Below are 18,260 nucleotides of genomic sequence, written 5' to 3'. Positions count from 1 at the left end.
ACAGTTAGTCCCACTTAACGCCCACTTGATGTCTCCAACATGTCTGCAATACAGTCCACAGTCTGCCTGCCCTCTCCCCCCGTCCCCCTCACCCCTCACCCGGACCGAGTGAAAAACAAACCATCTTCTCGTGAAGTCTTCCACGTCTTCCATAAATGGACAGCTCGGAGGACCGGCAGAAGGCCGCTGGCTCGCTGTCTTTTCAGTCCCTCCCTCCCTCCTCCCCTCCCCACTCTCCCCCCACCCCCCCCCCCGCTTTCACATACACACACTACAATGAAACACAACACAAGGCGATCAAACCATCGGCGCTCTTTCATCCCGGTGAATGATAGCTCGTTTTCCCCCAGCGAGACACGCCCCTCTGGAGAAGAGAGCGAGTGTGTGCGTGCGTGTGTGTGGGTGTGTGAGTGTGAATGGTGGGGGGGCGACTGTAAGCTCTAGTGCATACTTTAGGCAGATGCTGGCCGGCGGTGTAGAAATTTACAATATAAGAGTGGGAAAGCTGGTTTGGATGCAGGGTTACGTAGTTTCCGTGTTATTGTGTGTGTGTGTGTGTGTGTGTGTGTATGTGTGTGAGACAGCTGCTTACAATTGTGTTTGTTTGTGTGTATGTGTGTGTGTGTGTGTGTGTGTGTGTGTGTGTGTGTGGGCCTGTTGCAGAACAAACTGTGCAGACAGCTTGTCAGAAATGCTCTGTCTGACTTTGCCTACCATCCACAACACAGGCAGCTAACTGTCTCTCTCTCTCTCTCTCTCTCTCTCTCTCTCTCTCTCTACCTCCCTTTTAAAAAACCCATCTCTTTTTCTCTCCTCCTCTCCTCTGATTGATCTCTCATCTCTCTTTCTCTTCAGTCTCCCCTTCTACCCTCTCTCTCTCTCCCTCTCTGTCTTGCTCTCTCTCTCTTTCTCTTCCTTTCCCTCTCCTCGTTCCATTAGCTTGGTCCACTCTCTCCGAGGGGAATGATGGCTCGATTCCACCCCCCCCCACAGACACACACACACACTGCACAAATAAACAAGGATGAAAGATGAGGATCATAAAAATAAGAAAAATTGTCAGAGGAAATAAAGGGAATGACCCAAAGAGAGAGAGAGAGAGAGAGAGAGAGAGAGAGCAAGCGGCAGCTGAAGCTGTGTGGTACCTGTAAGCGATTGAGCCGCTCACAATGCTTTTATAATGGGAAAGGGAGAGCAACGGAAAAGCTTAATACACAGACGTGTCGGGGGGACTTAAGCCGATTTGTGATTTCGATTTTCTGTGTTTGCGAGTGCCTGTGAGAAGGGTGTATATGCGGAGAGAGTGTGTGTGTGTGCGTGTGTGTGTGTGTGTGTGACCGGACTAGGGGGCGAGGTGAACGGATGTGTGCATGCACACGTGTGTATGCGCTTCTGGAATGAGCCCTCTCGCACCGGAGATGACATAGATCTCGGTTTAGACGTGAGGCAGATGAGTTACAGGCTGCTGCTGTTGTTAAAGGGCTTTGGGGTGGACACACACACACACACACACACACACACACCTGTAGGCAATGTACTGCAGCCAAGCAGTTTCCCTTGGAGGTCTATTTAATCATTCTGGATCACAACCTAACCTTTATCTTGTTGTTTTTTCCATTCTCTTCATGCTATATTGTGAAACATTAACACCCGTGTGTTCTGGGTTTGCTGCAATATGTTTGCCGCATATTTGTTTCAGATATTTGCTATGGGAAACACTGGATGGATTCCCAGTGTACACTCTTTCTCGGGGGTAGACACATGCTTGCTTGCACGCACTCGCATGCGCACAACACACACACACACACATACACACACACACACACACACACACACACACACAGACACATACACACACACACACACACACACACACACACGTAAGCACTGCCTGAGTGCAAACACAGAATGTCACTTTCATGCATAAATCCACTTGTGCAGTACATCACTGTTAGGACGTGTTGTGACGTTTGTTTGAAACACACACCGGAGCATACGTTTGAAGTGGGGACCAAACATTTCTAGTAAAAAAGAAAGAAAGAAAATCAGTTAGAAATGAATGCACGTTAAAATCCCTTGGCCAAGCAGGATAGTTTCTACAACAATGACTTGAAATCAGGTACAAAACAGATAAGGTGTCCTCTACTCAACCGGAAAATAAGCAGTTAAGCATTCAGACAGAGACATCTCAACCAAAACACTTCCAGCTCCAGTGGCGAATAAGAGTGGTCCCTTAACCTAAACCTGAGCCCTTCTTTGTGCGCTCTACATGAAAGACCAACCTTGCTCCCACTCCTCACTGTATTTGACAGTTTACTTCACTTTCTGTGAGTGTGTGTGGGTGTGTGTGTACCACATACACTTTGGTCTTTGCTGTTGCTCTGTCCTAAAATACTCCAGCCCCAATACAGTAAACATTGGTAGAAGCGGCCCTACATTATAATTATAATTAGCATTATCCCTAGCCAAAAACTTCACCATGCACATAATACATGTACTTTGCCTTAGCATAGAATTACTTGCATATATTAACATGCATATATAAGCGTACTTGGGCTAATGAATGCGCCTTTCGTGGAATAAATATACTGCAATATCACAGCCGCACACCACGCCAACATGCACACACACACACACACACACACACACACACACACACACACACACACACACTCAATATCTTCATCTGGAACGGAGCTTCACACAACACCAAGCCGAGCACTTCACACACAGCATCAGCTTGTTCTTCGTTACTTAACCCCGAAAAAAAATGTAATGTGTTTCCAGTGGGGTTTCTATGGATACCGTACCTTTATCAACTGTGTATACCCTAAAGCTTGGCAGGCCCTGGTCTCTTTGATTCTATTGTCTTCGGTACCGGATTCAATTACAAGTCAATCATTAACAGGTGTTCCATTCGAACACCATGGATTCTCCACAGAATCGTTTTTTAATTTAACACATTCTGCCCGTGTGAACTCGTGTTCAGTGTGTGTTTTTTTGCATGAATTGTTTGAGCGTGTCCGTACAAAGGCTCAGCAAATCACATCAAAGCATCCAAGTACGAGAACGTACAGTACATCATTTCACATGGAGTTGAGTTTTGACCTTTTTCTAAGCAACTGTCTCACGTATATATGAATTGACAGCAAGCTACAATGTTAACAAATGAATGTAACGAATGACAACTCTCTGGAAAATGCACTATTCACTGATAATAGGCTTTGGGTATGTGCGCGTGCGTGTGTTTGCGTGTGCCTGTTCACATTGTACCAATTTTTTTTTTACGCCTGCTTTTAGGGTAAGTCACTACAAATCTCGTCAGAGCCACCCACGGCAGCAGCGCCGCACCGTTTAGCTTCACGGGCTCCAAACTCCTTAAGCGCCACGTTTTCTTCCTCCTCGTCCTACTCCTGCCCTGGGGCCTGTTTCCTGCACACTAAGCCCAGAGAGGGAGTCAACATCCTGGGTCTATCTTACCTGATCCCTCCCCTGAGGGCCGGCAGACGTCCAGGGCCTTTTTGCCTCCCAAATTACCGCGGCTCTCTTGTCTACCCAGAGCTATCGTGCCGGTGACTGAGCCGAGCGGTGGAGTGCCGGTGTTTGCCCAGAGGATCGACTTAAGCAAGCGGTAATGCCACATGCCGATCGACGCCATTGGTTGTATTGAACGGTGTGAGCATAAGCATTACCAGTTTAAGTTTGGTTTTTTTTGTAACCACAATCGTGCGTGGGGTTTAGAAAGTCGGGGCAAAAATAATTAAATATTGAACTGATAATAATTCTTGCAGCTTGCGACCTAATAATGTTTCAAATCAATTTTAGTACGCGCTTGTTTTTGTTTGTGTAAGCGGTGTCAGTTTTCTGAATATTAGAGACGCTAATGATGGTTGTCAGAACAGAACTAATAAACAATCCTGCCGCTGTCATGGCAACAAGGTTATACAAACAACTCGTCAATGGCGTCATGGACGAGGCCTTCAGATCCGTGCGGGGTGTTAATCATCGGTGTATTTGTGTCGGCTGAGTTTGTGTTTGTGTGTGTGTGTGTGTGTGTGTGTGTGTGTGTGTGTGTGTGTGTGTGTGTGTGTGTGTGTGTGTGTGTGTGTGAGTGAGTGTGTGTGTGTGTGTGTGTGCAAGTGGGCCTGTGTGTCTTCGTGTTAAGAAGACATGAAGGGTGCTAGATGAAGCATATAACAGTATTTGTCATGTCTTGGTGGGGGGTCTGCTGCTCTCTAAACTCACACCAGGGCTTATTATTCGCCATCCTCCAGCAGACCACCACAGCAGAATACTGCAAACGGAGGAATCCTCATACAGGCGGTGGTATACTGAAAAATCTTGTTTTGTCTAAATATTCTTTTTTTTTTTTCAGGTTTTTTTGCCAACTCGCCTGAAACGTTTGTGTAAAAGTGTAAACAGTTAATATTTCTTTCAGTGTGCACCCGCCATAACTGTCCCATATGAGCAACAAAACAACCAAAATATATCCTCCCCTGAACACATAATTTCTGCTTTAGTGGCAAATGCCGTTGTGCTGTGTGAATTAGAGGGGACGGATGTTGGCTAGTGGATACACAATGTGGGGGGGAGAGAGGGAGAGAGAGAGAGAGAGAGAGAGAGAGAGAGAGAGAGAGAGAGAGAGAGAGAGAGAGAGAGACACACAGAGACATAGAGAGAGGTAGAGAGAGAGAGGTAGAGATACAGAGACGGTGAGAGACAGAGAGACGGAGAGAGTGAGACAGGGGGAAAGCAGGAATAAAAGGGTGAAAGAGTGCCATAGAGAAAGAGACAGAGAGAGAATGAGACGAGGGGAAAGGCAGAGCAGTAATGTGAAATGCAGAGAGAACAGACAATGGACAGAGATGGAGCCCAGAGAGATGGAGACAGACGCATTCATATTTATAGAAGAGAAAATACTGGCGATGGGAAAATGAGAAAGAAAATGAAGAGGCGTCAGAGGGTAATGAAGAGGGAGAGAGCGACGGAGAGAGAGAGAGAGAGAGAGAGACACGGGACACAGTGGGGTGAGCGAAAGGGAGGGGGGGGGAAGGACGGGAAAGAAAGAGAAAGAGAGAGGGAGAGAGAGAGAGAGAGAGAGAGAGAGAGAGAGAGAGAGAGAGAGAGCAAACCGAAGGGCAACGGCATCCACCGGCTCAAATTGTGCCTCGCCGGTCGGATTTGTGAACCCAGCGTAACGTTCCCCCCTGCCTGTGAGTGTATGGAGCGTTCTTAATGCCAAGTGGGGGGGGGGGGGCGGGGGGGGGGGGTTGAGTATCACGCGGCGCGCCCCTCCTCCGCTGACCACGCAAGACATGGCTCACGGCCGAGCCCTGGGAGGCCCGGGGAGGGACCGAGAGTCTCGTCAAAGTCACAACAACGAGCGGTGGTGCTGATGCAACGCACTAATATGCTAAGGGCTTATCACGAGATAACAAGGCTTATCTTTCCCTGTATGCAAAAAAAAAGGCGACGACACGTTTAAAGGTGTAAATGATACACTGTATATAATGAGTACATATATATAGACGTTGTTACTTTAAAAAAAAGGATAATTTCCCCCCTCCTTTCGTTCCATTATCTAACACATCCAACAGCTCCCTGTCAGCGTGTCATGCTTGTAGGTATATTGTACAGCCGTCCGTGGGGTTTGCTGCCAGAATTAGTTTTCCTCTCCTCCTCTCCTTGATTCAGTGTGTGTGTGTGTGTGTGTGTGTGTGTGTGTGTGTGTGTGTGGGGGGGGGGGGGGCACAAGCTTACTGATAATGTGCTGTTGGCTGCTTAACACAGCGCGACGCAGCCACAACACAATGCCTACTGGCATCCTACACCTGGCTGGCGGCCCGAGCAGACACAATGTGGGGGGGGAGTGCCGTTGTTTGTAATGCAAATTGTCATTGTAAGACTCAGGTACGCTTACAACTGGAAAGACGACGACACACACACACACACACACACACACACACACACACACACACACACACACACACACACAGCACTACGTGACACGCGGCGCTGCGAGTACACACAACCGCCGCGGGAAGTGACATCAACGGCAACGCATCGACATCGGGTACCTCTTTTAGGGTTTGTTTTAAGAATGAATAAACGGGATCGGGAAGGGACGGGTGACAATACGGACGACGCCGGTTTGCGCCATGAAATTGGGAAAGTAGTCATCAGATTCTCAGGGTAAAACCGCGACGTTTTATATATATATATTTACGCTTTATATATATAACAAGACAGCGTCGAGAGCTGAAGACAGACGTGCCTCACACACACCCACAGCCTCAGCGCTCACTTTCCGGGGCTCTCCATTTCCAAAAGCAGCCGTGGCTCATTTCCGAGACGTTTAGAAAGAACAAGCGCATCTCACGCGAGCAGCGAGTCGTACACATCGCCTTTATTTTTGTTCTTTATGCTACACCTGTCTCCCCCCCCCCCATCCCACCCCCCCATCTCTCCCCCGCTAACAAGAAGCGTCCGCCTCTGAGGCTTGGCGGGGGCGGCTTCGTATGGGTGGGCACGTCAAACTCAATCTGGCGCGATAAACGCGAGCGGCTCAGCCTGCCCCGGCGAGGAGGAGGAGGCTGCTCTGTATCTGCTGTGTAATGAGCAACGCAATCTCTGGGAGCCGCCGAGCTGCCGGCTGCTCCTCCTCGCACACACACGGGCAATAACACCACCGCTCACTGCCATGCTTTACTCTGCTCTGTTCCGTTGCTATTATTTTTTCAGATTCTGTTCTTTTCTTTTTCTACGGTGTACAAGCTCAGCTGTCCTATAGATCCACGGGTTAGTGCGGATAGGCTTACCGAGTGGTTACGAGTGGGCGGTCTACTAGCCGTGCGCTGCTTGCGTAAAAGGAGTGGCCCCATAGTTAGCGCTACGGGTGTATACCCGCCTTCGTCCTACGACGGCAACTCGGTGAAAACGGTGAACTGTGATGCGTCGGCTCGGTACATCGAGGTCACACGGGAGTGACCCACGGGGGGGGGATCTCTGGCCCTGGGTACGTCTCATTGGCTTCACATGGCTTCTCATTGGCATCACGTTTTTTTGTTTCTACACAGCAGATTACAAGTCTCGACGGCAGGCATTGACCCCTTCACCTCCCTTGCATGGCTGCCTCCATATTGCCCGGGCACATGGAGACCCATTGCGCGACGCTCCGTTGATCTTACACACGAGAACACACGGAGAACCCACGCCAAAAAGCGGGGCGCTGCAATCAATTGGCTAAGTGCCCCTAGTAGCCCCCCCTGAGCGTTGCTCACTAGCATGCTCGGCTAATTTTATGTGTCGCGTGCTGGCGATGTTTTTTTTTTGCGTGCGCGTGAGTGCGCTACACTCGTACGTCTGTTCATGTGTCCACACTGTATGTTTGCGTGTGTGTGTGTGAGCATGCGTGTTTGTGTGTGTGTGTGTGTGTGTGTGTTGCCCGGCTGGTAATGGGTCTGAGCGGGGGTCATAAAGACAGATTGCTCGCTGTGTGATCCGCTGACTGACCATGACAGCTGGAGTTAGCCTAGCCGCCGCTCTGCTAACAAAGAGGAAGGGATTGGGAAACAATGGGGACAGGGCCGCGGGGAACGGCGACGGCCACATGGCCCGCGAGCACTGGCAGGACACTGGCTAATAAGACGTGTGCCACCGAACAATGTGGCCACGCCGCTTGACGACCGTTTGTGCTCCAAGAATGCTCATCACACAAGGGCTAAAGACGGCGGTGGCTTGAGCTCCAACTGGGCATGACCGGGTGCACGGAGCACTCGTACATGCTAAATACATGGCGCACTGTGCACACACAGTAGGAGGAACAGTCTGTGTTGTCCTTGTGCTATTGGCCTGAAAATGTTCTGAAAACCATCTGAAGACGCTTTCCCTCTATTTCCCGATTGAATTGAATAAGTCTAGATTTTTATTCATTTTTACTACAGCGGACGTCATTCATCTCAAAAGTTATTCCACGGGGATCATGCACCGAGAGGGAGCAGGGAGGAAAGGCCAGCTCACGACCCTGTTGGCTGGTATAAGTATGGACAGCTTCTCATGGCTTGGTCTTCTCTCTCTCTGCGCGCTCTATCGTGGTAGGTTGAAAGAACCACCCCCATCTGGAAGCCTGAACGGAGACTAAACAGAGCCAAACGGCTGAGAGCAAATCACCCAGAGTGGGTTTTAACCCAGGATCCCAGCTCTCACAACCAGAATCACTCCATCGCTCGCCTCTCTAGACCAAACGTCAGGGTTGTACAACACACTGTGAGTTACTTATAATTACCAACAACCAGCTGTTCACCAAACCAGTTACAAAGGGTCAAGCATAATACTACAACACATTTACACATGCACACACACACACAGACAATCCACACAATCCTCAAATCAAGCATCATATGATAAAACATTTACACACGCACCTGCCCACACACACACACACACACACACACACACACACACACACACACACACACACACACACACACACACACACAGACAATCGACTAAACAACAGCAGTAGCAGCAGTAGTAGTAAATGTTCTCACAGTTGTTTGCCGTTGGAAAACCCCTGCCACTCAACACAAACCACATTACACCTGCTGTCAGCCGGCCCCTGCACCTTGGGCCGGGCTGCGGGCACACACAGCGGTAACGGCCCTGACAGGCTGGGCTGGCAGACCCATGGCTGGCCAGGCGCTGGGCTGGGCTTTGATCAGACCTGAGAAGCTCTCAGACTCAGCCTGAGTAGTTATGGGGGGCTGACTGGTCAGCCCTAGAGACTAATCTGATGATGAGCTGAGATGCTGTCAGGGAGAGGTGTGAGCATATCCGTGTGTGTGTGTGTGTGTGTGTGTGTGCGTGATCAACTGTGACCACATAACACGTTTGCTCTCGCCCAACAGGAGTGAAAGTGAGCTGCGATGGGAGAGGGGGTAGGTGGGAGAGAGAGGCTTCTCAGCCAAATTGTTGGAATATTGGTAGAGAGAAAGGCGTCAGCAGGAGGGGAGGGGCATGCCCCGGGCCCTGCCCCATTGTCCATCCATTACTCCTCAGAGGGTCCTGTGCTGACCGGCGACCACCAGACAAACATTCCTCTGTAGTCAATGACATCAGCCTATTTCTCAGTTCACTTAGATTAGTATAAGTAAGGTTAACTTTACGTATAAAGCATACAATAATAGATAGATATGTATTGTTACAATGACGCCAAATGTTAAACACTTGATATAACAAGTGTCTGCACTCTGAGGGATATTTACATGTGTCCCTCATGTATCCCTCACGCGTTACAAAAGATGAACCCCCCGACCGCCTCATTTACATATAAGGGCGCACTCATACTGGGCAAAGTGGGCCAGAGTACGGTTGCCTCTTGTACACATAGGTTGCGTATCCGTGCGTGTGCGCGTGTCGGCTCATTAGCATCTGTACCGAGGCCACGGAATTGAACAGTACTTGAGTACGGATGGCGTGCTCACACTAGCCGAACGATCTAGACTTTGGGGGGCAAACGTACTCGGGCATGGTACAGATGGCCCAGTGGGAGTGCGCCCTAAGTGGTCCCTGAAACGGCTGGCTCACGTCCCGGTGAGAGGAGAAGCCCCCCTGTGGTTCCCGTGACGCGTATTCTGACAATGTGAACTGGCTAACTGCACTCAATTAATCCATACTCTTGTTAAAGTCAGACAGTGCCAGCTTTATGATTATGACTGTATATGCCACAGACAAATAAAGTGTCATTATTAACTCTTACAATGCATGTTTTACTGTTTAAATGAATATTGGTTTTACAGATTTAAGATCAGGTTAATAAACAAGGCGATGAATGGAATACGGGAGTAGTTTAGAGCATTCTGATTGGCCGAAGTGCATGTTGGGAGAGCAACACAATGGGGGATATAATTCGGGTCCTGAAGACCCTTCAGGAGTTCTTTGCAAACCAACTCAGGTGATGATGTTACTCTGTGCAGTGACAATAAAGCCTTGATCATTCAACCCTAGTCCTTCTCGACCTCCTCTATTTAGTATTAGAGTATTAGAGCGTGGGTTTTATCCACAACATAATCAACAGTGCTGGATGTAGCTACCAGGTAAAGGTCTAATAATTCTACAGTTTTTTCACTTTGTTTTTATTATTCATGAGTGAGCACAGCTATGATTAAAATCAAGTTCAGCTCGACGAGATTCATCAACAAGGAGGAAGTGGGCTGGCCTTGTTTGGTGCGTAGGTGATTGTTGTGGGTTGTTTAAACTATTTAACCCAATCAGGGTGAACACAACCAACCTTTTGCAAGTGAATCCACCTCTGTGTAGGCCTGCAAGAATGCTCAATCACAGACATATTTCATATGTTTTCATCAAAACAAATTGTGAGCAAACCAAACATGAAGAGTTGTGATCTTCTCATCCCAAATCATCAGTGTGTTTTTTTATGCACATTTCAAGGAGTTGGACAAATCCATCCTGCATTAAGCTTTGTGATGCTTTGTCATTTTAGGACAACAAATTTAGTTTTTTGATAACGTGGTGGACATTATCTGTTTTTACCCCTTGTGGCGGTACAGATAGTTATATGGGCAAGACGTACTTAGTAGGTATTTGAAAATGTAATATAATTGTGTTTATTCTAATGGTATAGAAAGGCTATTATGTGCAGTGCAGAGTGGTGAATATGCATTCATTCTCGTATCGTTCAATGGTTTTACGGGAAGTATGAAAGAGGAGAACTCCTCCGACTGCAGTGTACCCCGCAAAAAGAATGTCTGAAGTGTAAAACCGCTTTAGAGAACCCTGCTTATCATTTTACTGTAACATTTGTAAAGGATTAGGCGGGCAACTTCAAGGACTTTCCTGGGCGCACACCGCAGAACAGATTCAGTGTCACTGAATAGCGCGGGGGACCACACACACACACACACACACACACACACACACACACACACACACACACACACACACACACACACACACACACACACACACACACACACACACACACACACACACACACACACACACACACACACACTCACACACACACACACACACACACACACACACACACACACACACACACGAACGCAAGCACACACACACACCCTCAGGCAAATATCACAGCCCAAGGCACCTTTAAATGACAAGACGAGCCGCACCTGCAGGTAATGCTCAATTAACGAGCCTGAGGCCTTTGATGTGCTTAAGTAGCGGTAACCGTTATCGCTCTCTCTCTCACTCACTCTCTCGAAGGCCTTTGAGAAGGGGACACACAAAGGGCCCACCGCACAGAGAACACGGCCGCTGACGATAGGCTGGATAGCGTGACTTTTATAAAAACACATAATGGAGTTTGTAAGCATGAGCAGCACGCAGGAGACGGAGTGGTTTGGAGTTAAACACAGACACAGACACATAAAGAAAAACCCGTCTTTTTTCAAATGGCTGCATTTATCATAAGCGTCTAAATTTTGTTGAGCGCGCTTAATTATCTCTTTACCAATGCACTACAATAAAGCTAAAAAATAAACCCAACAAGATTACTAGACAGATCAATTGCTATGGTAACGTTTGTAGTAAGTGTTTTATCAAAGGGAAACCATGTTTGCAAACACACGCACAGACCCGCTCACACACTCACATGCACAAGCGCAAATACACACACGTTTGTGCGTTTGTTCGTGTATATGTGCGCCTGCTTGTGTGCATGTGTGTGTGTTTGTGCATGTGCGTGGTGTATGCATGTGTCTGTGTGTGTTTTACGTGTGCGTGCATGCCTGCGTGTGTGTGTGTGTGTGTGTGCATGTGTGCATGTGTCTGTCTGTGTTTGTGTGTGTGCTTGCATGCCTGTGTGTGCATGTGCGTGTGTACATGCATGTGTGTGCAGGCGTGTGTGTGTGCACGTGGCTACGTGCCCCGCATGCATGTGGTGTAGGGGGGCCCCGCAGGGCTGCAGGGCCCCCACCAGCAGCAGTGTCAGTAGCAAGCGCCGTGTCTGGGCCTGCTCCATAGCGCTGAGGTCCTCCCCAGTCTGCAGCAGCAGGAAGCCAGCAACGGCCCTCCCCTGTCTGGTGGCCCCGCAGAGCCCCAGTGGTGCCCAGGGTGCTGAGTCACCGCCTGGCCCAACGCTCAGACCTTCCCACCAATGAGCCTTTTATATTGTTAGACCTCATGGCAATAAAGGTCTATATACAGACCAGAGGAGGTTTAATCATTCGGCTATTAGACGCCGGTTAGGATGAGTGTGTGTTTGTGTGTGTACGTGTGTGCGTGTGTGCGTGTGTGTGTGCGTGTGTGTATGTGTGCGTGTCGTTGCCCGTATTTTATAAATGCGTGTTGTTTTGTCAGCCAGAACGAAATCGATCTCCCACAGACGTCTAAAATTATCACCCAGACAGCTTAGACAGATCTTTGTGTTTTTTTTGTATTAAGCCTCATTATGTGTACATATTTTTTTGCAATAGTTTCCATTTTATTACAGCGGCATGTGTGAGGGGAGAACGTGTCTGGCTGTGGCAAACTACTTGAGAACAACAAGCTTTATATGGCAGCTCCCTGCTACAGCATCTGGCCGGGCCTGGCTGAGCCGGAGCGGTAGCAGAGACGAAAGCGTACTTTATGACGGAGGACGGAGGAAGGTAGATCACTTACTGTGGGTTGCATAACGTACTGTTGGTGAGGCATCCATGATGTACTCTGGACCTGTCGGGGGGGGGGAAAAAGTTGGAAATGGTCACATTTTGGGCCACTGTCTGCGGCGCTTTGATTGAACTTGAACTACGTCTGCGGGTATGTTGAAGCCATCGCAGCTGTCGAGGGGGTTTCAACGTTATATATGGTATATACACATGGTATATGGTATATGTACATATCCCCCGCATGTAATGAGCCCCATGGATGGCGCCGGCAAAGGGGGGAGCTTCTCCTTGTGCTCAAACCGTGGTATGACCACCCCTGCCTCGTTATTCAAACTAGGAACTTTGAAAAGTAGAAATGGGAGTCGGTCGGCCCATTCTAATCCCAGTCACCCATTAGTGGCAGCAGTATGACTGCAAAGAAATATAAATAAATAAATGAATGAGTAAACAAAGGAGGGGAAGAAAACCCTGCTGGTAGCGTATTTATACTTTTTGGAATCGTATTTTGCACAAATGGCAGCCGGAGACAATTAGCCAAGAGACAACACAAACATAGGCACACAAATGATCAACAAAGACACCAAGTTAATACAAGCAAGAGAGAGCGAACCAGAGGGGGAGAGGGGGAGAGAGAGAGAGAGAGCGAGAGACAGCATGAGAGAGAGAGACAGCATGAGAGAGAGAGAGAGAGAGAGAGAGAGAGAGAGAGAGAGGGAGAGGGAGAGGGAGAGAGTGAGAGAGAGAGAGAAAGAGAGAGAGAGAGAGAGAGATAGAGAGACAGACAGTGTGAGAGACAGAGAGAGAGAGAGAGAGAGAGAGAGAGAGAGAGACAGACAGTGTGAGAGAGAGAGAGAGAGAGAGAGAGAGAGAGAGACAGACAGACAGACAGACAGACAGTGTGAGAGAGAGAGAGAGAGTTGAAGAGTGAACAAGGTAAAGAAACAGTGACAAGCCAAGGATGATCAAGAGATTGGTTGGACTAAATGAACAAACAGAGCTGGAGGGAGGAGGCGAGGGAGGAGAGGAGGGAGAGGGAGGAGAAGTAGGAAGGGGGGGGGGAATTAGACAGCCTGTAGCAGACAACCACAACACACAAGCACGCACAAACACACAAGCACACACACACACACACACACACACACACGCCGGCCATTGATCCCCTCCCCCTGTAAAATGATTAGATTAAACACAAACAAACAGAGCATAATCTTCGGCGAGAGCCGCCACCAATCCTCTCGGCGGGGCCCCAAGCCCCGTGATTTGGACGTGGCGGGGCCCGATGCATCCGGCCCCGCCGTGCCAAGTGTGCTTGTTTACGCATCACTGGTGCTTATACCCCCATACCCCCCCTCCCCCTTCCTCTCCCCCCCCCCCCCCCCACTGGGGAAGGCCGTCGCTAGGAGATGGTTAACAGGAAGGGAGGAGGAGGCAGGAGGGGGGAGCTAAACGGAGCCTATCTTGTTATATACCTATGCTTTGTTTTTGTTTTGACATGGACGCTTCAGGCTTATCCTGTCTAACAGGCGCTCTGTGCTTTTAATGCTGCCCACTCTAGAGAGAGAGAGAGAGAGAGAGAGAGAGAGAGAGAGAGAGAATGCTTTTCAAGCTAATGATACCTAAGCCTGGAGAGAAAGGGAGAGAGAGATACAGAGACGAGAGAGAGCTACAGAGTGATAGAGAGACAGAGAGAGAGAAAGGGAGAGATACAGAGAGAGAATGCTTTTCAAGCTGATGATAGCTAAGCCTGGAGAGAAAGAGAGAGAGAGGGAGAGAGAGGGAGAGAGAGAGAGAGAGAGAGAGAGAGAGAGAGAGAGAGAGTGCTCAGAAACTCAATGGGAAGCCATGTAATGTGCATGGCCTGAAGGGAGCTTTCTACCTCTGGCTGAACCAGAGAAAACCAGAGCTTGTGCTTCCATTTAAAACACTCTCACACACACACACACACACACACACATCCGGACTACACCGGCTCCACATGGCAGCCGACCATTACGCTGGCTGGGAGCGGGGACAGGGAGCAGGAGCACGGCGGGCGGGGAGGCGGAGCGGGGTGGAGGGGGGGGAGGCGGGGCCGGGAGATAGCCAAGCGGCAGACAGCGATCAAGACAAAAAACAGTCGGCCAGTCGGCCAGCCCGGTCCTACACGCAAACATGCCAATCCGCCACAAAGTCAGCCATTCAGCCGGCGGAGGAGAGCGTGCCAGCGAGCGAGGGAGATTAGCCGCGGCCAGCTTGTCACGCGGAGGAGCCAGCTCGCCGTTAGGATGATGGGAAGCAGGCGAGGTTAGCGACGGGCCACAGATGGCTGGCACCACATCGGCCCATCAAGGCCCCCGCGCCCGGGCCGGGGCTGTGCGCGTGGTCACACAGGGCGGTGGGTCGCCGCCCGGCCTGAACCCGTGCCCTGCTCTCTGTCGCTCTTGTGTATTTCTCGCTGTGATTTGTGTTGTCTTTTGTCTCATCGATCTGTCTGTCTTTCCTTCTTTCCTTCTGTCTTTGTGTCGTTTTGTGCATCGATCTGTCTTTCTTTTCTTTCTTTCTGTCTTTCGGAACCATTGATCCGTCTGTCTTTTTCCCCCTCTTTCTTTTATGTATCCATTTCTGTCTTTATTTGTCCGTCGTTCCTCTTTATGTCTTCCTGTCATTTTTCTCTTTTTTTACTTGACTTCACCCGTCTATCTGTCCCTCTTTCTTCCAGAATTTCTGTCTATCTATCCCTCTATCTGTCTTTCTTGCTTTCTTGCTTTTCTCCTTTCGTTCCATCAGTCTTTCTGTACTTTTCTTTCCAGTGACAAAAGCCAGAGACATTGTGTGCCGATGACGGCACGCGTCTGTCCCATCCATCACGCCGAGAGCGGCTTTCCCTGTAACCCTCGACGACGAACGGTTATTAGCACATATCATACATTTCAAGATCCATAACGTCAGGCTCTATCCTGATCAATGAGCGACCACGTGGGGGACGGACGATCGACACCTGATCAACACGACCACGGCATAGTTTTCCACGAGTCTCGACTTGTTTATCTCCCGACCCCTTACCATGGCAGGAGAACCTGATTAGTTCTGCTCCTGCTGTGTAATTGCATCTTTCTCCCTGGCCTGTTTCTTTCCTTTTTTACCCCTCCCTCCCTCCAGCGTCTCTTTGTACTTGAAGAGAAGATGAAGGGCTCACCTTGCCTTGGCGCAGCGCTGAAAGGCGATATTACAGGAAGAGGTGGACTGGCTGGGGGGGGGTGGGGGGGGTGTGCGGAGGGTGTGTGCGGGGGGGTGAGGCCCGATATTGGAGCCGCGAGGATTAATATTCCTCAAAAGTGCCGGCCATTGTTTTGGCAAATCAATTTGGGAAGCCTTCCCGGGGCGGATTAAAGGGGCGCATGCACCCCACTTGTCTCTTCCTCCCCTCTCCTCTCTTACACACCACCCCCCCCCCCCCCCCCCCTGGTACTGGACCAGAGCTTTAATCAAGCGCACCTCTCACAAACGACACTGGGCAATACAACCTTCAGCAACAGACGACCCCCAGCCATCGTCCCAATGAGATACTCAACGCCCCCGTAACCACCACCACCACCACCACTATCACCACCACCACCACCACCACCATCACCACCACCACCACCACTATCACCACCACCACCACCACCACTATCACCACCACCACCACACCACCGTTCTAACCCTTTGTTCTCATGCTCTCGCTCCAGTCTTGCCCTCCTGTTTACCCTTCTCCTTCCCTCCATAAATCCATAGCCTAAATCATGAGCAACAAGGAAAGGAAAACGCCGAATCCAGCAATGGGAAATTTGAAATGAGCCCTTCTAAAGAGCGAAAAAAATTAAATGACTTTGTGAAATGTGAACGTGAAATGAGCATGGGGAATGTGAACGTGAAATCTGAGCATGTAACATGTGAATTTGAAATGTGAACGTGACATGTAACCGTGAAATGTGAACGTGAAATGTGTATGTGAAATGCGCATGGGAAACGCGGTGTATGAAAAGTGTTGAAGGGAAAAGGACCATGGTTCTGGCATCTCTTGTGGATAATGTAAACCCTGATGCCTGGCTCACTAGCACTAGATGGCCTAGAATCAATGCATTTTCCCATGCAACTTATTCAGAGTTGCCAGAAAAGTAAATACTGTTCCTGTATTAATGCATTGGTGTAACGACGATGAGAAACCCCCTTTCCTTTAAAAGGCTCCAAGACGAGAACAGTCAAAAGTTTATCCCAAACTCTTTAATTTCCTAAGTGATTTGAACTTCTTCATCTTCCTCTCTCCCCATGTGACTTTCTCTTAGTTTGTTATTTTCTTTTCTTTTTTTTTTCTTCATTTGATGCTGCCTGTTGTGCCCGCCGCCTACGAAACAGATGTGGTACAGCACAGCTGGAGGTGTGATGAAACGAGGAGAGAGCTCCTGCTGCTGCGCAATACACCCCCTCACTCCCTCTCGTCCTCCCTCCCACCCCTCACACGCACGCTCACTCACACACACACGCTCGCTCACACACACACACACACAAAGATATGCATTCACACATGCATATAAATACACACACATGGACAAGGGAAGGTGTTACCCAAAAGAACACACACACACACACACACACACACACACACACACACACAAACACACACACACACACAGCTATATATTCACACATATGGAGACCTGCAACCCAAACATACTGTCCAAGACACATGCAAAGAAACAAACCAAACCCACACATGTACTCCACGCATAATAAGGAATGCGTACTAGGGATGTGAATAACTCAACATTTTCATGGTGGAATAATCAGTGGGTGGTATGAACGAATAGTCGATTATTCGATGTGTGCCGACATTCACAGTGCGCTGAGAAAGGATGCTCCGCCTCCGATGCGAAAATCGGAGTGTAATTCACAATTAAGAAATAACAACGGTGGGCCTGTTCGTAATTCATTTATATATTTAGTAAATTTTAATGTAATAATGTAATAATTATCAACCTTAATTTTGGGGGGGCCCCCCCCAGGTAGCCTACTTGGTGCCCTACGCGCTCTGCGTACTCTGCGTATGGGGAGCGGCGGCCCTGGGCCTACCTAAAAGACAGGCGCTAGTGCAAACAAATAAATAGACTATAGGACTATACGAAAATAATCGGCCTTTATAATAAAGGAGGATAACAATGAAATTACTTAGTAGCCGAACAACATTTTGACAAAGCAGGTGCGGGCTTGTGGAACGGAAAATTAAGATAGCCTTTCTTACCTTTGGACAGCATATAAAATTGCTCCTAGCTATCAACAGATGCATCAAGAGAGCCAAAAGGCAGTCTCATCAAACCGAGTTTTTATTAAGGATAAACAGCATGTCAACATGTGCTGGGAGGAGATGAGTGCGGAGCCATATTGACCAAAACACCTGCAGCGGAAAAAACCCGCTCAGCAGGGACAGACGTGGCAGGGATAGAGGTAGAAGATAGAAGGTAAACATTCGCGATGTGCATGTTCATTTCAAGTTCGCATCCGTCGCCAATTGAGGCCAAATGAAACGGCATGTTTGAATTAAGGATATTGTCTTGGCTGTTCTTTATTTTGGGCCGTGGGTAGGCCTAGGCTACAGCAGGCAAGGTCAGC

At 48.9% G+C, this 18,260-nt stretch overlaps 1 protein-coding gene across 1 annotated transcript in view; it reads right to left on the bottom strand.

The window, feature by feature from the left end:
- LOC311365305 (RNA-binding motif, single-stranded-interacting protein 3-like) overlaps positions 1-18,260 on the bottom strand; it is a gene marked incomplete at its 5' end in the record, with an annotated part of 118,962 nt that overhangs the window by 4,162 nt on the left and 96,540 nt on the right. Inside the window, 2 exon segments of the mRNA XM_084484821.1 lie at positions 11,241-11,252; positions 12,649-12,699. Of these exon segments, the coding sequence (XP_084340947.1) occupies positions 11,241-11,252; positions 12,649-12,699 (63 nt within the window).

This window comes from Micromesistius poutassou (assembly GCF_964030765.1).
Source record: "Micromesistius poutassou genome assembly, chromosome: 20".
In the NCBI taxonomy this organism is placed as follows: Eukaryota; Metazoa; Chordata; class Actinopteri; order Gadiformes; family Gadidae; genus Micromesistius; species Micromesistius poutassou.
This window is presented reverse-complemented; position numbering and strand designations above follow the sequence as displayed.